This window comes from Cryptomeria japonica, chromosome 8, assembly GCF_030272615.1.
Source record: "Cryptomeria japonica chromosome 8, Sugi_1.0, whole genome shotgun sequence".
Taxonomy (NCBI): Eukaryota; Viridiplantae; Streptophyta; class Pinopsida; order Cupressales; family Cupressaceae; genus Cryptomeria; species Cryptomeria japonica.
Window position 1 is genome coordinate 433,197,212 of NC_081412.1, and position 18,536 is coordinate 433,215,747.

General features: G+C 36.7%; 1 protein-coding gene across 4 annotated transcripts in view; it reads left to right on the plus strand.

Annotated features, from left to right (window-relative positions):
• LOC131067856 (WD repeat-containing protein 55) overlaps positions 1-18,536 on the plus strand; it is an 86,459-nt gene that overhangs the window by 18,692 nt on the left and 49,231 nt on the right. For all 4 annotated transcript variants that reach the window (XM_059209735.1, XM_059209734.1, XM_059209733.1 and 1 more), the window contains 2 exons: positions 1,802-1,844; positions 1,983-2,039. In XM_059209735.1, coding sequence (XP_059065718.1) covers positions 1,802-1,844; positions 1,983-2,039 — 100 coding nt within the window. The remainder of the gene's footprint in view (positions 1-1,801; positions 1,845-1,982; positions 2,040-18,536) is intronic.

Below are 18,536 nucleotides of genomic sequence, written 5' to 3' on the forward strand. Positions count from 1 at the left end.
CTGCTCAGTTTGCCAGTGAAATACAAACCCAAAACAGTGCATAAAAACACAACAAAGGACAGTGCATGCTATGTTTATTGTAACAAACCCCTCTGCAGTTTCTTTTGTTGACAACAATCTCTATGACAGATTTCAGCCCTATTTATCCTTGAAATGGAAATTGGGTGCATTTATAGGTTTCATGAGGTTTTAGTCATTCTTGTTAACTTTCACTATAGCCAACAAACTCCACCATGTAACAGTGATGACACAAGTTCATATGTAGCTCCATAACTCCATATAATACCTGTAAGGCTCCATACTTGACATTTGACAATGAGGGTAAGCCTAAACAAGAGGAAAAACAATGCATACTCCATTTGATTTTCAAAAAATTCAGAAGTTCCATGGTGACTGTCACAAGAATTTTTAACCGCTCTTTCATAAGCAATGGCAGGGCAAGGGCATAAGTAGTCTTTGTATTCCACATAATGGCTATGGGGTTTCATTCAGACAATTAAAGGGTTTCACAGAACAGAACAACAGACCTTTCTCACTGCTCTTGAACTTCCACATGCATGCCTCTGCATGGGAGGAAGAAAGTGATCTCCAGGGGCCAAACAAATGTTTCAACACCCCTTACCTTCCTTATGTATGTGTTTGTGCATTAAAAAACTCTGCAACAGGTCTTCAAGGTGTTGAAACTGGAAAACAACAGTGAAAACAATATGATATGGATCCTCCATGAACATGAACATAAAGCTGTCCAAAATAGCATAACCTTGTAGCCTTCATCGAAACTTGGTGATAGCCCTGGCCACCAGGACAACCTGCCAAATGTTGTGAAAAGCCCTAAAAATGCTTTAAAATCTAATGGAGATCACTTATCCTATTTTAACACAACTTTTCTCAAGACAAAATTCCCTCCAAACACATGCAATGTGGGTTTTGACAAAAATAAGGTATCTTAAAACCTTAATAAGTGCTAAACTCCCCTTTAAAAGGCAAAGGACAATTTATCCTTGAAATATGAACAAAACACTTAATTGAAGTTTTCCTTTTGAGAACAATTTCAACCTCTTGCAAGTGCTAGGACTATTCTCAAGACTTTTTGAAATTCGAGAACACCTTATTACTGAATGCTAAGAGGGAAGAAGAAATTGAACTGGCACAATCTCTTTGTGCAATTTACATAAAATTCATGTAGGAAATGCATACAAGGTAGTTTGCATTGGTTTTAAACACAAACAAAACCTCTTCTGCTGTGTCCTTGATAGAATGATCTATCGTACAAGAATGAAAATGTTGAGAAGAGCATGTTTCAAGCTACATGTGCATAAAAGTCTGTTATTTGGGTAGATTAATGATAATGGTCTTGAACAGTGGAACACCACTATGAAAAGCTATACAAAGTCCTTATTGTTGTATAGGCCTGTTAGGTTCAAGTTGAAAGTTGAAACCATAAAAGGGAACATTTTGCTGCTTGAATTTTCAGTAAGGTGCACTAGTTTGCATGTTTGATGAGGTTCAAAGTGCAAGTTACCTCTTTATGTGTGTGTTACTTTGTTAAATTTTTGCTTTTACTTCTGAGAATTCAGGGGTACATATATTTCTGGAGTTTGTAAATGTCAGCTTTCCCTGATTTATCTAAATCTGGTTTTGGCATGTTTTGATAATTAGTGTTCTGGAATATTGGTACTTACTAATAAAATGGGGTTTATCATAGTGCATTTTTGAATTGTAGATTGTAATAATGAAGCATGTTGTTCGGTTGCTATATTACATGTTTGTACTCATTTTCTGACTGTTTTTGAGCTGGCAGTGGCGATGGGAGGCTTTCTGTTTGCAGTATCCGAAAAAATAAGGCAAGCATGCAGATGAAAGGTTTTAGAATATTTACATTGGGATGAATTATGTACTAGCAAATGTATTAGTACAGTTTTGTTTTCTTCATTTGTTACCTTTGTAAAGGTCTAGCTTCAAGTAAATATTTTATATTGCAGGTTCATGCACGCTCTGAGTTTTCAGAAGATGAACTACTTTCAGTGGTCTTGATGAAGGTAAAGTCCAAAACCTGGATTTTAAAATTGGACTTGTTTATCATTTCGAATCTTTGAATTGTGCCCATATCCCATAGACTGATGAAACAGCAAGATTAAGGCCGAAGAGAAAGAAAGAAGGAAACTACATTAATGTGAAAAATTAAACAACTGTAGTTCAGTGGGACTCAAAAGTTCAGAAAGTTACTATAGCAAGTAGGAGTGTAAATATAAACTCCACATGCCAAAGTAGTAACAAAAACTGGAACTCAAATAATATCATGACAAAATTATTCTGAAAATGTATTCAGAAGAGCATCTTATACTTGAATGTTTTATGTCCATGGGTGAAAGTTTCACAATTCATTTTCTATATGCTGTAATTTTTACTCTTTGAATTCTGTTCAATAGCAGGTTCACTCTTTTTGATTGAGTTAAGCAGAGGCATCTTATGTCTTTTCCCTTTGTTAATGCTAAATAGACATAGAAAGTTTGCTCTGCAAACATTGTATGGATTTCCGATTAGCTGCTTTTAAAATAAAGATTGGCATTCAGTTAATCAATTATTGCAATTTGCAATGAATCCTGCATCTTTTCTATGTGAAGATTTTTTTGTAGATATTACTGTAACCATAGTTTGAAAACTTGGTCTTGGAAAAAACTTGGCAGATCCAAATTTGAGTTGGACTTCGTGTCTCAGCAAAACTTGGCAACTCAAAAAAATACTTAAATTCTTTACAAAACTATAATATTTTTACAATATACAATTTCGGAATGTATCAAATTAGTTTGTAAAACATCGGAGAAGTGCTTTCTATTAGAATTCAATACAAAAGAAGTACAATATTGCATCACCATCCAAATAGAATAACGATCAGTTGTTTAAATATAATATGTATTATGATGATTGAAAATCATCATCAAAAAGTGCATATCCATGCAAGTTACAACAATTAACAGTATTGTCTTTTCAGCATATGTTCTAGTGAAGATTTGGGGCGTACTCCATGCAGTTGGCTGCAGCTCTGCTTCTGTAGTGGAAGGATGTGGCAACACCTTAGAACAAGATGACAGTGACTTCTTTACCTCAATTTCAACATCATCTGCAATGATGCCATAATATCTAATGTCTCTTTTTGTTGGACTCTCCTATGCTTGCCTCTTGAAATCAGCAATCTCATATTCTTTAACCATGGGGGTATCAACATTATGCATAGTTAAGTCTCTGTATAGATCAATCTCATTCAAATTTATTGGCTCATGAGCAAGTGTCTTTGAAATATCCCTGACCAATTTGCACAGACTTTGTTCCAGAACTTTCACCAATAATGCATTCAGACTTATACAAATATAATTCAATATAATTCAAATATCACATTGCTCAATCACCGTTATACAACCAACAATTACATATAGAGAAATTCACAAAACTAGGAATCATTGTCTTCAAATTTATAATTAGAGAGTTTCAGAATTACAGCTTATATGACACTCGATTTGCATTCCTTCCAATTCCTTTACTGGCAACAGTTGAATCTTTCCCAGCCAATAACTATAAGCAAAGCATGTCTCCTTTCTGTTACGCAGGATAATCTTCTGAGCCGGCAAGAATATCAGCAACGTTTTTCTTCCAATCCCTAACTTCGCAGTTCTGTATATATAACTAGTGCTGTCCAGGCTTTCCTTACAAAAATCAAATCACACCAGACTTCCCGTATTACAAGACGGCTATGAGGAATCAGCCTCAATAGCAAAGCCGTGTCCTTGAGGAGGGAATGGCGTCTACAGGAGGATGCGTGTGCAAAGTTTCAATAATATCAGTCTCTGGCCTTGGAAACCATATTTGCCGGCAAAGTCTTAATTTCAATAGATTAAATAATCTTCATATCAAACTGTAGCCTCCCGTAAATATTCATGGTAAAACATATATTCGCAACCCATACTATAATTTCGCTCAAATATAATGTCTCCACAATCAATAAAGCCTCTATGTCTCAAGGCAAATATTAATCATGCACACCGATTCATAACAACCAATCGCCCAAAAATGAAATATACGTAGAACTCGGCCAATTAGAATAATATTGGACTTCTGGCATTGAACTTCAATAGTCAGAATAAAATATTCCATTGTGTCGGGTTAGATATAAATTACCTCGGATCTGCAACTATCAATAAACCCTTACAAATTTGTCTCCAAAGGAGACTTCACAAAATTTGGCACAGATGTAGACTCCGTCATGAGTCCACCCTTAGGAAGAACTAGGGTTTCGTCCTGCCCTTCTCAAACTTTTGAAAGTTTTTGTCAAACTGTTTATCAAATCCTAGCATGCTTTACAACTCCCATCAAGCCTCCTTATAAAGATTTTCCGGGAAATTTCTAGAAGATAAGGCTGACTTGAACATTGGGAAGCTTTATTTAATAGAGTGACATTACAATATTTTGTTATTTAACTAAACTAATTAATATTAAGTCATCATATGAATATATTTATATTTTGGATAACTTAAGAAGAAACAATTCAATTAAATGTCACCTTAAAAATTGGGGACATTACAGCCATCACTTTTTTTCTGTGAAGGTGAAGGTTGTAGTGCACAAAAATGAGGTCATTGAGATGTGACAAAATTGACGACTTCTTGTGTTTTTTTTTGGTGTAAACGTTCTCAAACAATTTTTAGTTGCACTTACATCTATAAGTGTTACAAGGTTGAGACTAAATATAGGGGGCTGACTTTTATAGATTTGGGGCAGTTCTGCTCCAATCTTCTCACCAACTGCAAATGAGATATTCAAAATTTTGTAATTAAGCAATAGCTGTAAGTTATAATTGAAGACTCTAATTTTTTGTTACTTGGTGCTCGGGTGGTTCTCCCTTGGATAGCTAGTGGAAAAAAAAATAGACTTCCCATAACCCACTTGTGATTTGGCAACTGTTCAATAATTCTTCTACCGAGAGGTGGGGTGTGGGGGAGTTGGGTGTGAATCAGTAGAAGATATAAAACTTAGATTCTTAACAACTTAAAACTTTTGATAAAGTTTTCCAAACTTTAGATAAAGTTTTCCAAACTTTAAACTGAAGCTAAAAGGAATGTAACTTGAAACTGAATTCTGAAAGAAATGCAACCACAGAATGAAGCCAATGCACAAGAAATACCTGGAAACCCAGGATGGGAAAAACCATGGGGAGAAATGTTGTTAGGATCTATTGTCCTTATCCAGCCTCACATTTGAAATCGATTTACAATACTTCGAGGGCACCAACCCTAAGGAATCACCCAATCCCTTGCTAAAGAGCACCAACTCTTGCCATCACAAACTCTTCAATCTGAGCACTAATCCAGCATCGTTGAGGCACCAACCACAAGATGTTACAAAATAATTGTTTATAGAATTTAAATCTTCAACTTCAAACTTCACAAATGATGATGCACAATTATAAATTACTGCAAACTGAATTACTCAACCCTTAAGATATTTTGGTCTGAATTACAAAACATAAACAACATCAATCTTCTGATAAATCTGCCTTCTACAAGTTCTGTTCACATTTTCTTAGTCAACTCCATCAAACAGAATATCAGAATATCAAATGCCACTGCACTATCAAACCCCGTTCACCAGTTAAACAAAGGAAGCTTTAAATACTGCCAAAAGAATAATTTTGCATATATACTGTATACCTCAGACTTTGTATTTTTGCAGCATTCTGTGTTTGATCTACGAAGGACATGTGTATTCACCCATTCGTCATTAATAAAATATTTCAGATCAGAGCATTCTGAGGAATATTCCTCAGCATCCAGGAATTATATAAACAATATGTCTTGAAAGGCATGTTTCTTTCTCTCTACAAAGCAAGCAACATTCAACTACTCACAGTTTAATAAACTCAGGTATCTGCAAATGAGAAGATACAACTCTCTTCTTTACATTTGCTGTTTGATTACTTCATATCAGAATTGCTTTTTATTATGCACACACACAACTTCTTTTTCCTTGAACCCCAGCATCAATAAATAGAACTCTCTTCCTTTTCATTGGTTGTGTAGTTTCCAAAACAGTCAATAACTAGAATCTGAACCGATCAAACCGACCAAATAAGTATTTAACTTAGTCACTGACATGATATTTTATCAACTGACATACCTACAGGCGTTTGCAACAAATTCCGACCAGAAATAAATTTGTTTGTAGAATAAAGACAATTCAGTGAATATCAACACTCTGTTTAATATACATTTGATCAATACCACCATCGTTTTCATCTTCTGAGTTTGATTAGACATCATACTTGATTAGTACCATTCATTTTCGTGGGAGAGAACAACAACAATCTTCACAACAATCACTGGAAGTATCATGCAGATTTCCTAGTGCAGTCAACAAGGGTTTCACATAAAGTCTGCAAGTATTATCTAATTGCTGCCTCTTATCACTATTGTACTTTTATATCTGTATTGACATCAATGATAAATGCATCTAACAGTCTCGTACCTCAATCTTAAGTGTCATCCTTATGATACACATTGAGAGGCCCTCCATAACCTCTCCATTAACATTTGTTAAGAAATATTTGGATTGAGGGTGTACACGGTTGTATGAATGGGTTAGTGGAGTTGATTGCATCACCTTTAATCAATGATATCTTAAATGTGTTCAAATTTGGCTCTATCTCCCATATAGTAGTTTTGGATGGCTTCCTCAGCCCTATCCATTTTCAGTCAAATGTTCCTGGTTAAGTATTGGTCATAGGTTTTTGTGAGGGAGGTCATTACAGGTTAGTTGCTGATTCTATCAAACATAAAGCCTTGATATGTGAAAGTGACAAATTTTATGAGCTTTGACATAAGAGTTTCTATCACTTGCATAATGGAGTGCTACCTTTTTCAAAGGATATGATGCATGGATTGCTCAACTTCAAGGTAGAGAAGATTGGAGTATGCAAGGGATGTGCGCTTGGCAAGCACTTAAAGATTGTTTGCCTAGTAGTGAGCACATTTCAAAAGGGACTTTAAAATTGATTCATTCAAATGCTTGTGGACCTATGTCAACAATTTCATTGGTGTTAAATGTTTCCTTCATTGATGATTCTTGAAGTAAAACCTAGATTTATTTCATCAAGACCAAAAATGAAGTCTTCGTGAAATTTCAAGAGTTGAAAGATCTTGTAGAAAATTAGACAGATAGGAGGATTAAGGTTTTAAGATGTCACAATGGAGGTGATTATAACCCCAAGGACTTTGATGCTTTTTATAAAAGATGTAGCATTTAAGAGGAAACTCATTGTGCCTTACAACCCTTAGCAGAATGGGGTTGTTGATAGGAAGATTGGGTCCATCATAGAGACAACTAAATCTATGATTTAAGACTTAGATGTACCCATGCTTCTTTAGGCCGAAGCATTCAACTGCCTTGTATATATTTTAAATAGGTGTTCTCACAAGGTGTTGGAGGACAATACTCTAGAGAAAGCCTTCATTGGAGAGAATTCTGACGTTTCTCGTTTTCGAATATTCGGAAGTCTTGTTTACATTTATGCACCAAAAGAGAAAAGTACTAAATTTGAAAGGTGTCTTTGTGGGATATAGTGAGGCTTACAAGATCTTTGTTTTGTTACAAAGAAAGATAGTAGTTAGTTGAAATATGAAATTTATGATGATGCTTTATCCTCTAAGTCTCAGGTGACTTCCATGGAGGTCAAAGAGAGTGAAAAACCTGCTGTTCTAAGTTTTGATTAGCAAAATACAACAGTCGGCACAGTAGATCAGCTAAGTTCTAGTAATCTAGAAGATACCTCAGCCTTATCCAAAACAAGAAGGAAAAGCCTAAATGGCCTAACCAAATTTTATAAGAGACACAAGAACAAGTAGGAGCATAGAGAAATTTTCTCAGTGTGAGTCATCTACCTAAGAAGTTTCTAAGTTATGTTGCTTTAATGTCTTCTGTCAGCAATATTGGGCATTTCAGTTTTGAGAAGCCAAATTGCCCTAAGTTTGATGAGATTCTCTGATAAAGGAGTATAACTCTATTATTCAGAATGATGTTTTGGAGATTTTGCCAATACTAGATGGAAAGACAGTGATTGATGCCATTGGGTTGTGCAAAGTGAAGCATGCAACAGATGAGAGCATAGAAAAAGTTCAAGGTTAGATTTGTTTGAATGTGTGTTCTCTAAGAAAGAGGGAGTTGACTATTATGAGACTTTTGCTCTAGTTGCAAGCTACCCTTTTGTAAGGGTAATTTTGTCTGTTGCATCTCATTTTGATTGGCCTTTATATTAGAGGATGCAAAAACTACTTCTTTGAATGGCATTATAGAGGAAGAAGTTAATATTAATCAACCTTGAGGATTTGAGGTGCATGGGCAAGCCACCATGTATGTAGGCTGAAAGAAGCCCTATATGGGTTGAAACAACTACTGCGTGCTTGGTACTCACAGATTGATGAGTATGTAATAGATTTTGGCTTGACTCAAACTGTCGTAGATCCTAATCTTTATTGTTTATTTGATCTATTAGTTTTAGTTTTGTATGTGGATGATATTTTTCTTATGGGAAGTAGTTAGAAGCTCATAGGATGGTGCAAGAGGTAGTAGGTGTTGGAATTTGATATGAAAAAGATTGGCTTTATGGACTATTTCTTGGCTCTTGAAGTGTGGCAAGATATAGGAGAAGTCATCCCTGGTCAATGGAAGTACACAGAGGAAGCTCTAAAGAGATTTCAGCTGATGCTTGCAAGCCCCTTGCTACTCTAATATTCTAAATCTTAAGTTGACTGCAAAGTTAAAATCAAATTTCGTGGATCATTTTGTATTCAAGCAATTGATAGGTAGTAGGTGTTGGAATTTGATATGAAAAAGATTGGCCTTATGGACTATTTCTTGGCGCTTGAAGTGTGGCAAGATATAGGAGAAGTCATCCCTAGTCAATGGAAGTACACAAAGGAAGTTCTAAAGAGGTTTCAGCTGATGCTTTGTAAGCCCCTTGCTACTCCAATAATTCTAAATCTTAAGTTGACTGCAAAGTTAAAATCAAATTGTGTGGATCCTTTTGTATTCAAGCAATTGATAGGTTCTCTCATACTTGGTAAATATTAGATTTGCAATTGTTTTGTACTGAATGCATTAAGTCAGTTTATGGTTGAACTGAGGCAAGTTCACTAGATTATTGCAAAAGCCGTCCTCATTATGGATTAAGGTATGGTCAAGATGGAGAGTTAATGGTGCATATATTTGTGGATTTAGACTAGGTAGGTGATGCTAGAGCTAGGGAGTACACTTCTGGTTTTTGTTTCAGCTTGGGGTCAAGTATGTGATCTTGATTTAGTAGGGAACTGGTAGTAGTAGTAGCATTAAGTTCAATTGAGATAGAGTACATAGCAGCTTCTTTGTGTAGTTGGGTGTAATGTCCCCTTTTTGAAATAGGATTTAATAATCAATAATAATAACAAAATAAAAATATAAAAGAATAAAAATAAAATATAATATAATTCAAATTTAATTAAATTTAATGAATGGTCAAAAGGCATGAAATGAAGAGTTGCGACTCCCTCGAACATGAGATATAAAAGGGAGAAGAGTTCATTTGAAAGGGGATATGCAGGATGGAAGAAAGAATGGAGCATATGAATCAAGGAAGGATTAATAGAAAGGGATGGGAAGAAAATAAGGAAGTGACTCTTTTAAAGGGAAGAAATTATAAAGGGTTTCACTCTTTCAAGGGTGGTAATTGTGAAAGGCTGACTCTTTCAGAGGACAGAAATTATGAAGGGTTGTACTCTTTCGAAGGGTGGTAATTGTGAAAGGTTGTGACTCTTTCAAAGGGCAGAAATTATGAAGAGGTGTGACTTCTCCCTCACATTGGAAGATTTAAAAGGGATAAGTTTTCGTTTGAGGAGGAAATCCAAGGGAGATCAATTTGGAAAATAATTTGTTATTCTTAAAAGGCAGCAATGGAGGGTGGTGACTCAATTCTTATGAAAGGTGGTAACCCTATCACCAATAAAGTATAAAGGAGAAATCATTCCAAGCATTCAAGGATCACTTATCAATCATCACTTACCAATACATCAAATTAGCACTCACTCAACCATTACTCATTATTCTGTGAATTCAACATTCGTTGAATCATCATTGACCAATAAATCAAATCATCAAACCAAAGGAAATCATTCTATCATCAATTGGGAATAAAAGAATCAAGCAAACAAACCGACAATAAATTCTTCCATCAATTCAATAAGTTTAATATCAATCATTCAAACATTAACCATTCTATCATCAAATCATTCTTATATCATTCATTAAAGTATTGATCATTCAAGAACCAATTCATCTAAGTGTCATTTAAGCATCCACTCATCAGCCTTTCAAGAAAGGATGATAAAGAGAAATCAAGCAACCAGCAATACTTTAGGAAACTCCTTGAGCAAAGGAAGGATATCCAGACTTCTGAGTTTACAAGAGGTGAAGTACCGACCATTCTTCATCAAGTATGCCACCCTGAGATGGATGAATTGGAGGTCTTACCATGCTTGTGGACTGGAGGCGAATGAGTGCTCTTGGGCTTGTTGAGGAAGGTAGTCTTCATATGTTTATTAAGCACGCCACTTTGAGATGCATGGATTGGAAGTCCTACCATGCTCGTGGTCTGGGAGGTTAATGAATTCTTCTTGTCTTGATCGAGGATGGCCAGCCGCCAAGGTGAACTGAGGGATGGAATGGATCTAAAATCCTTCTATGCTTTCGCAATAGAAGGACGATCATCCTTGAGGTTGTGGTTTGCAAACATTTGCATTGCATTCCTGATATGGTTGACTATAAGGAATATGCTGTGATGTATTGATCCTAATATTACTGATGCTATATGATTTATTGATCTTTGACAAGACAGTCCAAAGTAGAGTTATTGCAGAAAATCAAAATAAGTTCTATCTTCTGAATTATTCTTATAATTTTAAGTTGAATATCATAATGAAATGTCTTCAGTTTTGATAGAATTATATTTGTAAATATATTGCAATTCTCATCTTAAGTTGGAATTGTCATTTTAAGGCAAAAAACAGGAATATCCCATGAAGGGACATTACTTTGGGAGGCTACCAGGATTCGCAAGGTGATAGTAGAACTTATTGATCAAATGTTGGAGCCAACTATAATATACTATGATAGTCCAAGTTACATTAAGGTCTCTGAAATATACTATTTCAAATTGCTTCAAACATATAGATATCTGTTATCATTTAGAGACAGTTCAGAAGGGAGTAGGAGCTCTTTAATATGTACCCATAGATGCGTAGGGTGCAAGCATTTTGATAAAGCCCCTATTAAAATGAAAGTTTGAAATATTAAGTTAGAAGCTGGGGTTGATGGGAATACTTTCCCTGCCAAGAGGGAGTTTTGGATTTCTGGGTCACTAGTTGTTCTTGGATTCAGAAAATAAGTAGAAATTTGTCCTGTTTTTAGACTTTCTTCTTCTGCTGGTCATCAGAATCTGGCCATTTTTAGTGTTTAAGTCTAGTATTACTATTACTTTTCCTAAATCTGGGCTACATTGGCCGCTTTGTTTCTGTTTTCCTAGTGTTTAATTCTGGGGTGCTGGAGTTTTGTTTTGTCATTTTTTTAATGAGTTTCAATGTAATGAATAGAATAAGAACAGACTCTGATTTAAAATGATTTTCTTTGATTTCTTTTATAAACCCTAGGTACTCACTTTTGTGTAACAAACATTCAGAATAATAAATTTTTTTCTTTCAGACTGGAAATAACTCTGATTTCAATTTTATTTGTTGTACTTGTTTTGGTACTGTCAGCAGTGTGTGCCTAGTTTAATCACTCTTTACTGTACTCAGCAACATCAGTTTTGATTGAAGTAACTTGACAGTTTAGGTTAATCTGTAAGTGCTGAATTTACATATCATTGTTTGAAATTTAACATGGGCTAGCAAAAAAGGCCAATTATGAGGGTTCATGCCATCTAAGGAAATCAAAATCATATAATCTTTTTTCAGTTGAAAAAATAGAACATGTGATTTAGATTTCCAAACATAACATTGGCAAATTCAACTATAATAAGGTAAAGTATATGACAAGTACCTTTAATACAAGTTTTATGTTGTTTATTCTACGAATCTTTTTTCAGTTTAAAAAATAGAACATGTGATTTAGATTTCCAAACATAACATTGGCAAATTCAACAATAATAAGGTAAAGTATATGACAAGTACCTTTAATACAAGTTTTATGTTGTTTATTCTACGAAGTGGTTTAATTTCCTTTAGAAGTATCGAAAAGTAGAAGCTGATATTTACAAAGGTGAAGTTTACAGTAAATAGCAGTTTGGATAGGGTGTACATTTATTTGGAAGAGTGATGCTTGATGATAATGCTAAATACACCTTCCATTATAATTTTTATGTGCTAGTGATCATTGGATTTTGGCTTGATGATCCAGATTTGTGTTTGAATAGGTCCAGGGTGATCATATGTTGGTCTCATGGAATGGATTTCCTCATATGTAAGCTGGCCTGTTTGCTTGTTTGGGTACGGGGTTCCTTGTCCTCTCTACTACTCTTCTATTATGAAGGATATCATTTAGAAATTCAAGTAGGTTGTATATGTGTTCATTGAATGCAGTCTTGTACCTTGGTGTAACATCAAATGTCATAAACTACCTTATATTCTAAAACTGTGTTTTTTAATTAGGGTAAATGGTGTCAAAGGGGTTTGTTGTGACCTAATCACACATCACCCCATCCTAGATGGTGACCCCCCTACTTTTAGGCTCTCTTGGTCTTTTGTTTTGGTTTTTGGGGTCTTTTGGTGGCGGTCTTGTTAGTCTCTTGGCTATGTAGATGTTCGGGGGTCAAATTGATTAAGTCTATTTTTCATTTGTATGATTTTGGCTAAGTCTAGGACTTGTTTTGTCAATTTTAGGGTTTCTGCCTTTAATCCTAGATTTTAGGGGTTTCTGTTAGGGTTTTGGAAAAAATGAGAATGGAACTGGAATCAAGCTACTGAGTCTCAAAATGTCTTCATTTTGCCAAAAATCAAACTTACTATTTTTAGAAAGTTTCTATTTATAGTAAGTCACTCTTGCGTCCTGTTTTGGGATCTAACACTAATATTTTGAAAAGTTTCTATTTTTGGAAAGTTTGTTCTGACAGGACCATTCAGGCAAGCGATGAAGATCAATCATTCACGACTACTTCTAATTCCGGAAAGTCAAAAAGCAGACATCATCAGCCAAAAATGGCTAAGTGTTGGCATCCATTCCTAAAGTGGAATGCTCAAAATGTTCCAAGTCTGGCAAGATTTCTTCAGTTCCACTTCAAATAGCAGTTCATTCAGAAATGATCAAATTGGAGGAGTCAAGGAAATCCTGAGGAAAATCCAAAATACTGAGGAATCCATGGCAATGTTGAAAATCCGGCTTAGAAAGTCACAAGGTGCCAAAATAGAGTTTCCATAGATAACATGGAAAATGCAAAATTCCATGGCTAAGGTAAAATTGCGCCCTACTCCCAGGTAGGGCGCCAAAATGAAGGATGCATGGAAAACGTTCAAATTACCAAATTCTTCCTCACCATGAAAATTCCGCCCTGATCTTTTGAGTAGGGCGCTAAAGTGGGGGTAGCATGGAAAGCATGAAGAAAGTGAAATTCCTCCTCCACTTGCAAATTGCACCCAAGCATTAGTCAAAGCGCCAAAAACTAGTCAACAAGGAGAGTGAAAATTCCGAGATTCCTTGACAAAGGCTAAAATGCGCCCTAGGTTGGAGGAAGGTGCCAAAGTAAGGGTGCCTTGGAATTCATAGAAAACTTTAAAATCTCTCCACCAATACAAAACGGCACCCAAGGACGAGACAAGGTGCTAAACTTGATTACTCATGGAAAACTTTGAAAATTGTGAATTCCTTGGCCTTAGTAAAATTCTGCCCTACTCCTCAGGAAGGGCACCAAAATGGGAAGAGCATGGAGAATGTTGAAAATTAAGAATTCCTTGACTTAGGCAAAAATCCACCTAGCATTGTGGAAGGCACCAAAGGGAGGTGATGAAGGAAAATGTTAAAAATCATGAATTCCTCCCTCAATGCAGAATGGCGCCCAAAGTGTTAGGAGGGCACCAAACAAAAGTATCCATGGAGAGCATGGAAAGAATGAATTTCCTCCATCAAAGTCAAAATTCTATGGCCAGTTAGGAAAATTGAAAAATCTTCCAAGGCTTGGAAATGATGAATTCCACAATATGAAATGAACTCTATGCTCAGGTTTGAAAACTCAAAAAATTGTCTAAGGTATGAAAATTCAGGGGTTAGGAATGGAAGGAAAAGCAAGAAATCCCCTCAGGAAAAATTTTAAAATTTCCATTTTTAGACACCAAATGGTCCAAATATTATCAGAATTCAATTTTTTTTGTAGATTTAGAATCGTGAGAGATTTCTCTCTCTGCTAGACCCGGGTCCTAAATGTTAGGGAAATCCCTAAAAAATAGGATATCGTGGAAAATTCTCTCCAGAGCAGGAAAGTCAAACCAGGATGATAAATCAAGTGAATCTTGAAGAATATTCCAATTTACCTCCAAAATTTGAAAAGAATAGAAAGTTAGTGGGTTGGCAAGGAATAAAGTATGACGCATGACTTAGTGCATTAAGAGAAATTTCCAAATTTGAACAAAACAACAAGGAAGATTCCATGTGCATGGTAAGATAAATGGAAAGTATGGCGCATAATGAATGCAATTGCCAAAATTGATGCATCCTAACTTAGCAACACGATTTGAGAAATTCTATTTAAGCATGGAGATACATTTCATTTCTCACGTGCGAGTTTCAAGCAAGAAGAGTTGGAGAAGAAGTAAAAGTCATACTTAGTGAATTTTTCATCATTTTCAAGAAGCTTTTCAGGATGGCAGAATCAAACAAGGCGGCTACCATCACTAGGCAGGCACAAATAAAAGTGTAGATGAAGGGCTTTCATCCGGTTTCCTAGATAAATTCCAAGTGGAAGGAGATCAACAATACAAATTTGGGCACATTCAACCTGGCTGCCTTTAAGATCAGAATGTTTGGAACAACAAGACATAATCCATCCTCAACAGCTGTCAAGTTTGTCAAGCGCGGAATTGTTAAGGCAGTTGGTTTTCCTCCCGCTATTCAGTGTCCAGATTTGATTCTGGAATGTGCGAACCATTACAATCCGGAGCGGAAGACAATTTTAACGTTAGATGGTAGGTTGTTGGCGACATTGACTCTGAAGTCAATTGGTGAAGCTTTCGGAATTCCTTCACACCATTCCATGACATACAAGACCATTAGCAGAGCTCAAGCAGTGTATGATACGAGTCTTGCGAGGTTTGCTGATATAATCAACAAATAGTGGTTGTTGAAGCCTAGGCCACTTATCTCCAAAATGCCAAAGACTCACTATCTTTGAATTCAAACAGGAATATGTGGACTTGTTAAATATGCCGAGGAAGGTAATGGGATGTTCACATACTGTGAATTTCGAAACATGGATGTTCTTCTACATCGGCGAGATCATGAATGCAAATGGGTTAGTAGATGGGGCTAGATTGATCAGCCATTACTTGCTCGAACAACTGAGGGACTTCAAAGAAAGGAAGTCACAATCCTTCTTCAACTTCTACATAATTTATATGCTTGCAAGAAGGGGAGGATTTGATGGTTTGCCAGCAAATGGAATCATGGGTTGCGGACCAGCACAACTGAAAGTGCATGAGTGTTATCCTCAGCTGCATCTTCACAATGTTAGTTCTTACAAGCTGGCGAACGACACCTTCACAATGTACCTGACAAGACTTATGCAGAAAGAATTGCACACAAGGGTGTCGCCACAAGCTAAGGCCTTGGTTCAGAAGTATGGAACCACGTTCTTACAGTTTTTGAAATTCACCTATATCAGGATGCAGGGATTCTCATTCTAGTCATACAAATTGCCAAGGTATCCATCCGACAAATTGGTACTGCTTGAACTCATGAGGCAGTTAACAGCCTATGATCAAATGCAGAAGAAGAAGTAGTCTATTGAATTCCCAGTTGTCCTAGGTGATTTCGTGGAGGTGTGCCTAGGTTTGGAAGCAGCAAAGGAATTAGCATTCTATTGCCTGGCATATTATACATCCAGAGCTTAGTATGATCCTTATCGCCAAATCAAAAAGGTTGCTGGAGTGAAATTCACTTAGAAGATTATTGGGCAAGCGCCAAGGATGACCTTGAAGTCCGGAAGAAAATGTATTCCAAAGTGCCCCTTGACACCATCAAGTGAAAGAAGATTCGAACTTGACGCAACCTAAATTTGAGGAAGTGAAAGATCAGCCTATTCAGTTGCCAAATTGGTCAGAGCCTAAAATTGATGATTTGGATATCTTGGCTAGACTTGTTGAAATTCACTTAACGCTGGGTTGATCGACAGATAAGGAAGTTGAAGGAAGGAAATGTTCACTTGACCTATCAGTTGATGGGAAGTCTAGATTCCCATAGCGAGGCAACTGAAGGATCTTCACAGGCTCATGTAGAAGGGGAGGTTCAACTTGATAAAGGGAAAAGTGCTCCAAAAAGGCTAAGGATGACAAGGAAGAAGGATGTTCAGCAAGAAGTTCATCATGAAGCCCTACAGGAAATCCATCAAGAAGTTTACCAAGCAGTTCAACAAGAAATGCAACAGGAAGAACCTTTGCAAAAGAGAGCAAGGGTAGAAAGGGTACAGTCACCAACAAGTTCTTCTAGTGTTCGAGAGGTAGAGATGTTCGCACAGGAAAATCCTCCGCACCAGGAAAAAACTCGTCAAGGTAGTTTCATAGAAGCCATCCTTGGCGAAATGGAGAAAGAGTCACAGGAGCAAGAGCAGATGGAAATCCGTAGTCACTCCATTCCCGCTCTCGACTGGCTAATGGATAGACTTAGAAGGGAGCCAGAAAGGAAATTGATCCAGCCTGGGAACTAGAAGAGTTGTTGAAAAGGATGGATCAACCGACAGAGAAGAAGGCTACCCGAAAATTTTTCAAGGTCGTAAGGGATGAATCTGGATCCCAAACCTTGCACATAGCTGAGCCTACAGTAGATAAGAACAGGAATGAAATTAGGTCGGAAGATTATGTTATCAGATAGGTTGATCTTGGTCATGCTTCCACTGGACAAGTAATTGGAGACTTTAAAGTATCTTCCTTAGCCATGAAGGAAAAGATGCAAAAAAAGAAGGCAAAATGTAAGAGGCTGAGGGAAGAAAATAGAGCCTTATGCGAATACATTAGAAGTCTTTAGCGGCCACTCGGGGAAGCAAGTCCCTCATTCATTCCTCCTTCCCTCCCTAAGGAAATTGTTAATGACACGGAGGTAATCAGAGCAATGGCACAAAGTTCCAGGGAATGGGTAGAGGATGTCTACATTGCAGTAGGAAAATCCATTGAGGACTTGGCTCAACTTCTTTCTAGGTTCATGGCTCTTCTGGAGAGATTGGAGGTAGCGGAAGGTTTGTGAGAAGATGTTCACATATATCAGGACTTAACCATTCCGTGGCTTAGGGCTATAATAAAGATTCCAAAGCAAACACTGATTGATGGGAAAGTAATTTAGGAGAACGAGGTTTATGACTTTGCTTGGTGGTTTTGCACTATTTGCTCAGGAAAGAATACCTCTGACAAATTCAGCATGGAGTCTTTGACTTTGAAAGACTCAATCAAAAGGGTGCAAGAGGAAGTCATCAACATAATTGAAGCACTGTTTGCAAAGAAGCTCAATGTTTCTTCACTCGTAGGTTCATTCACTAAGAAACAATTTGCAAATGTTTCTTCATTTTCCAGTACGATGAAGAAGACTTAGGTAATCATGATGGAGTGGGAAAGCTTCTTTTCCAAGAGCGAGGAGGAAATTACCTTGATGGAATTTGATATCGAAAGTGCGCTAAGTGTCTCCATCGGGGAGCTGGAAGCCGTCATCAGTAAATTTATTGTGTATGCAATTAATGAACGAGATAATGGTCGTCCATTCCTGGAATCTTTTGACCAAGTAGTGGTGGCGCATTTACTGCTGGACTATTAATGGTAAAGTGGCAACTCGGTCAATGCATGTTGAATGCATGAAGAATCTTTTTGCATGCAGCCGTCTTATTAATGGTTTTATGACAGATTCTCTACGCATGTAGCTATTGCATGGGGAATGATGGGCATTTATTTCTTGCATGTGAATATTTGTTGTATTCTGGACAAGTTTGATGTAATGAGGTGCATTAAATGCACAAATGGATGCCATTTTTGGGCTTATTTGAATCGATTGTATATGGGATTAATGGGTATTAAATGCTGATTCCCACCTTGCTGCATCTTGAGTGGAGAATCTTTTAGGGGAACCTAATTAGGGTTTGCATGTAGCCAAGGCCAGAAGCCTATATAAAGGGGTGACCCTCCTCATCTGTGAGGGAGGAGAGATTGTTGCTAAGAGTTTTTGAAGCAAACACTTAATACATTGTTCTATTGTTGGTGTGTTCTTGTGTTGTTTTGAAG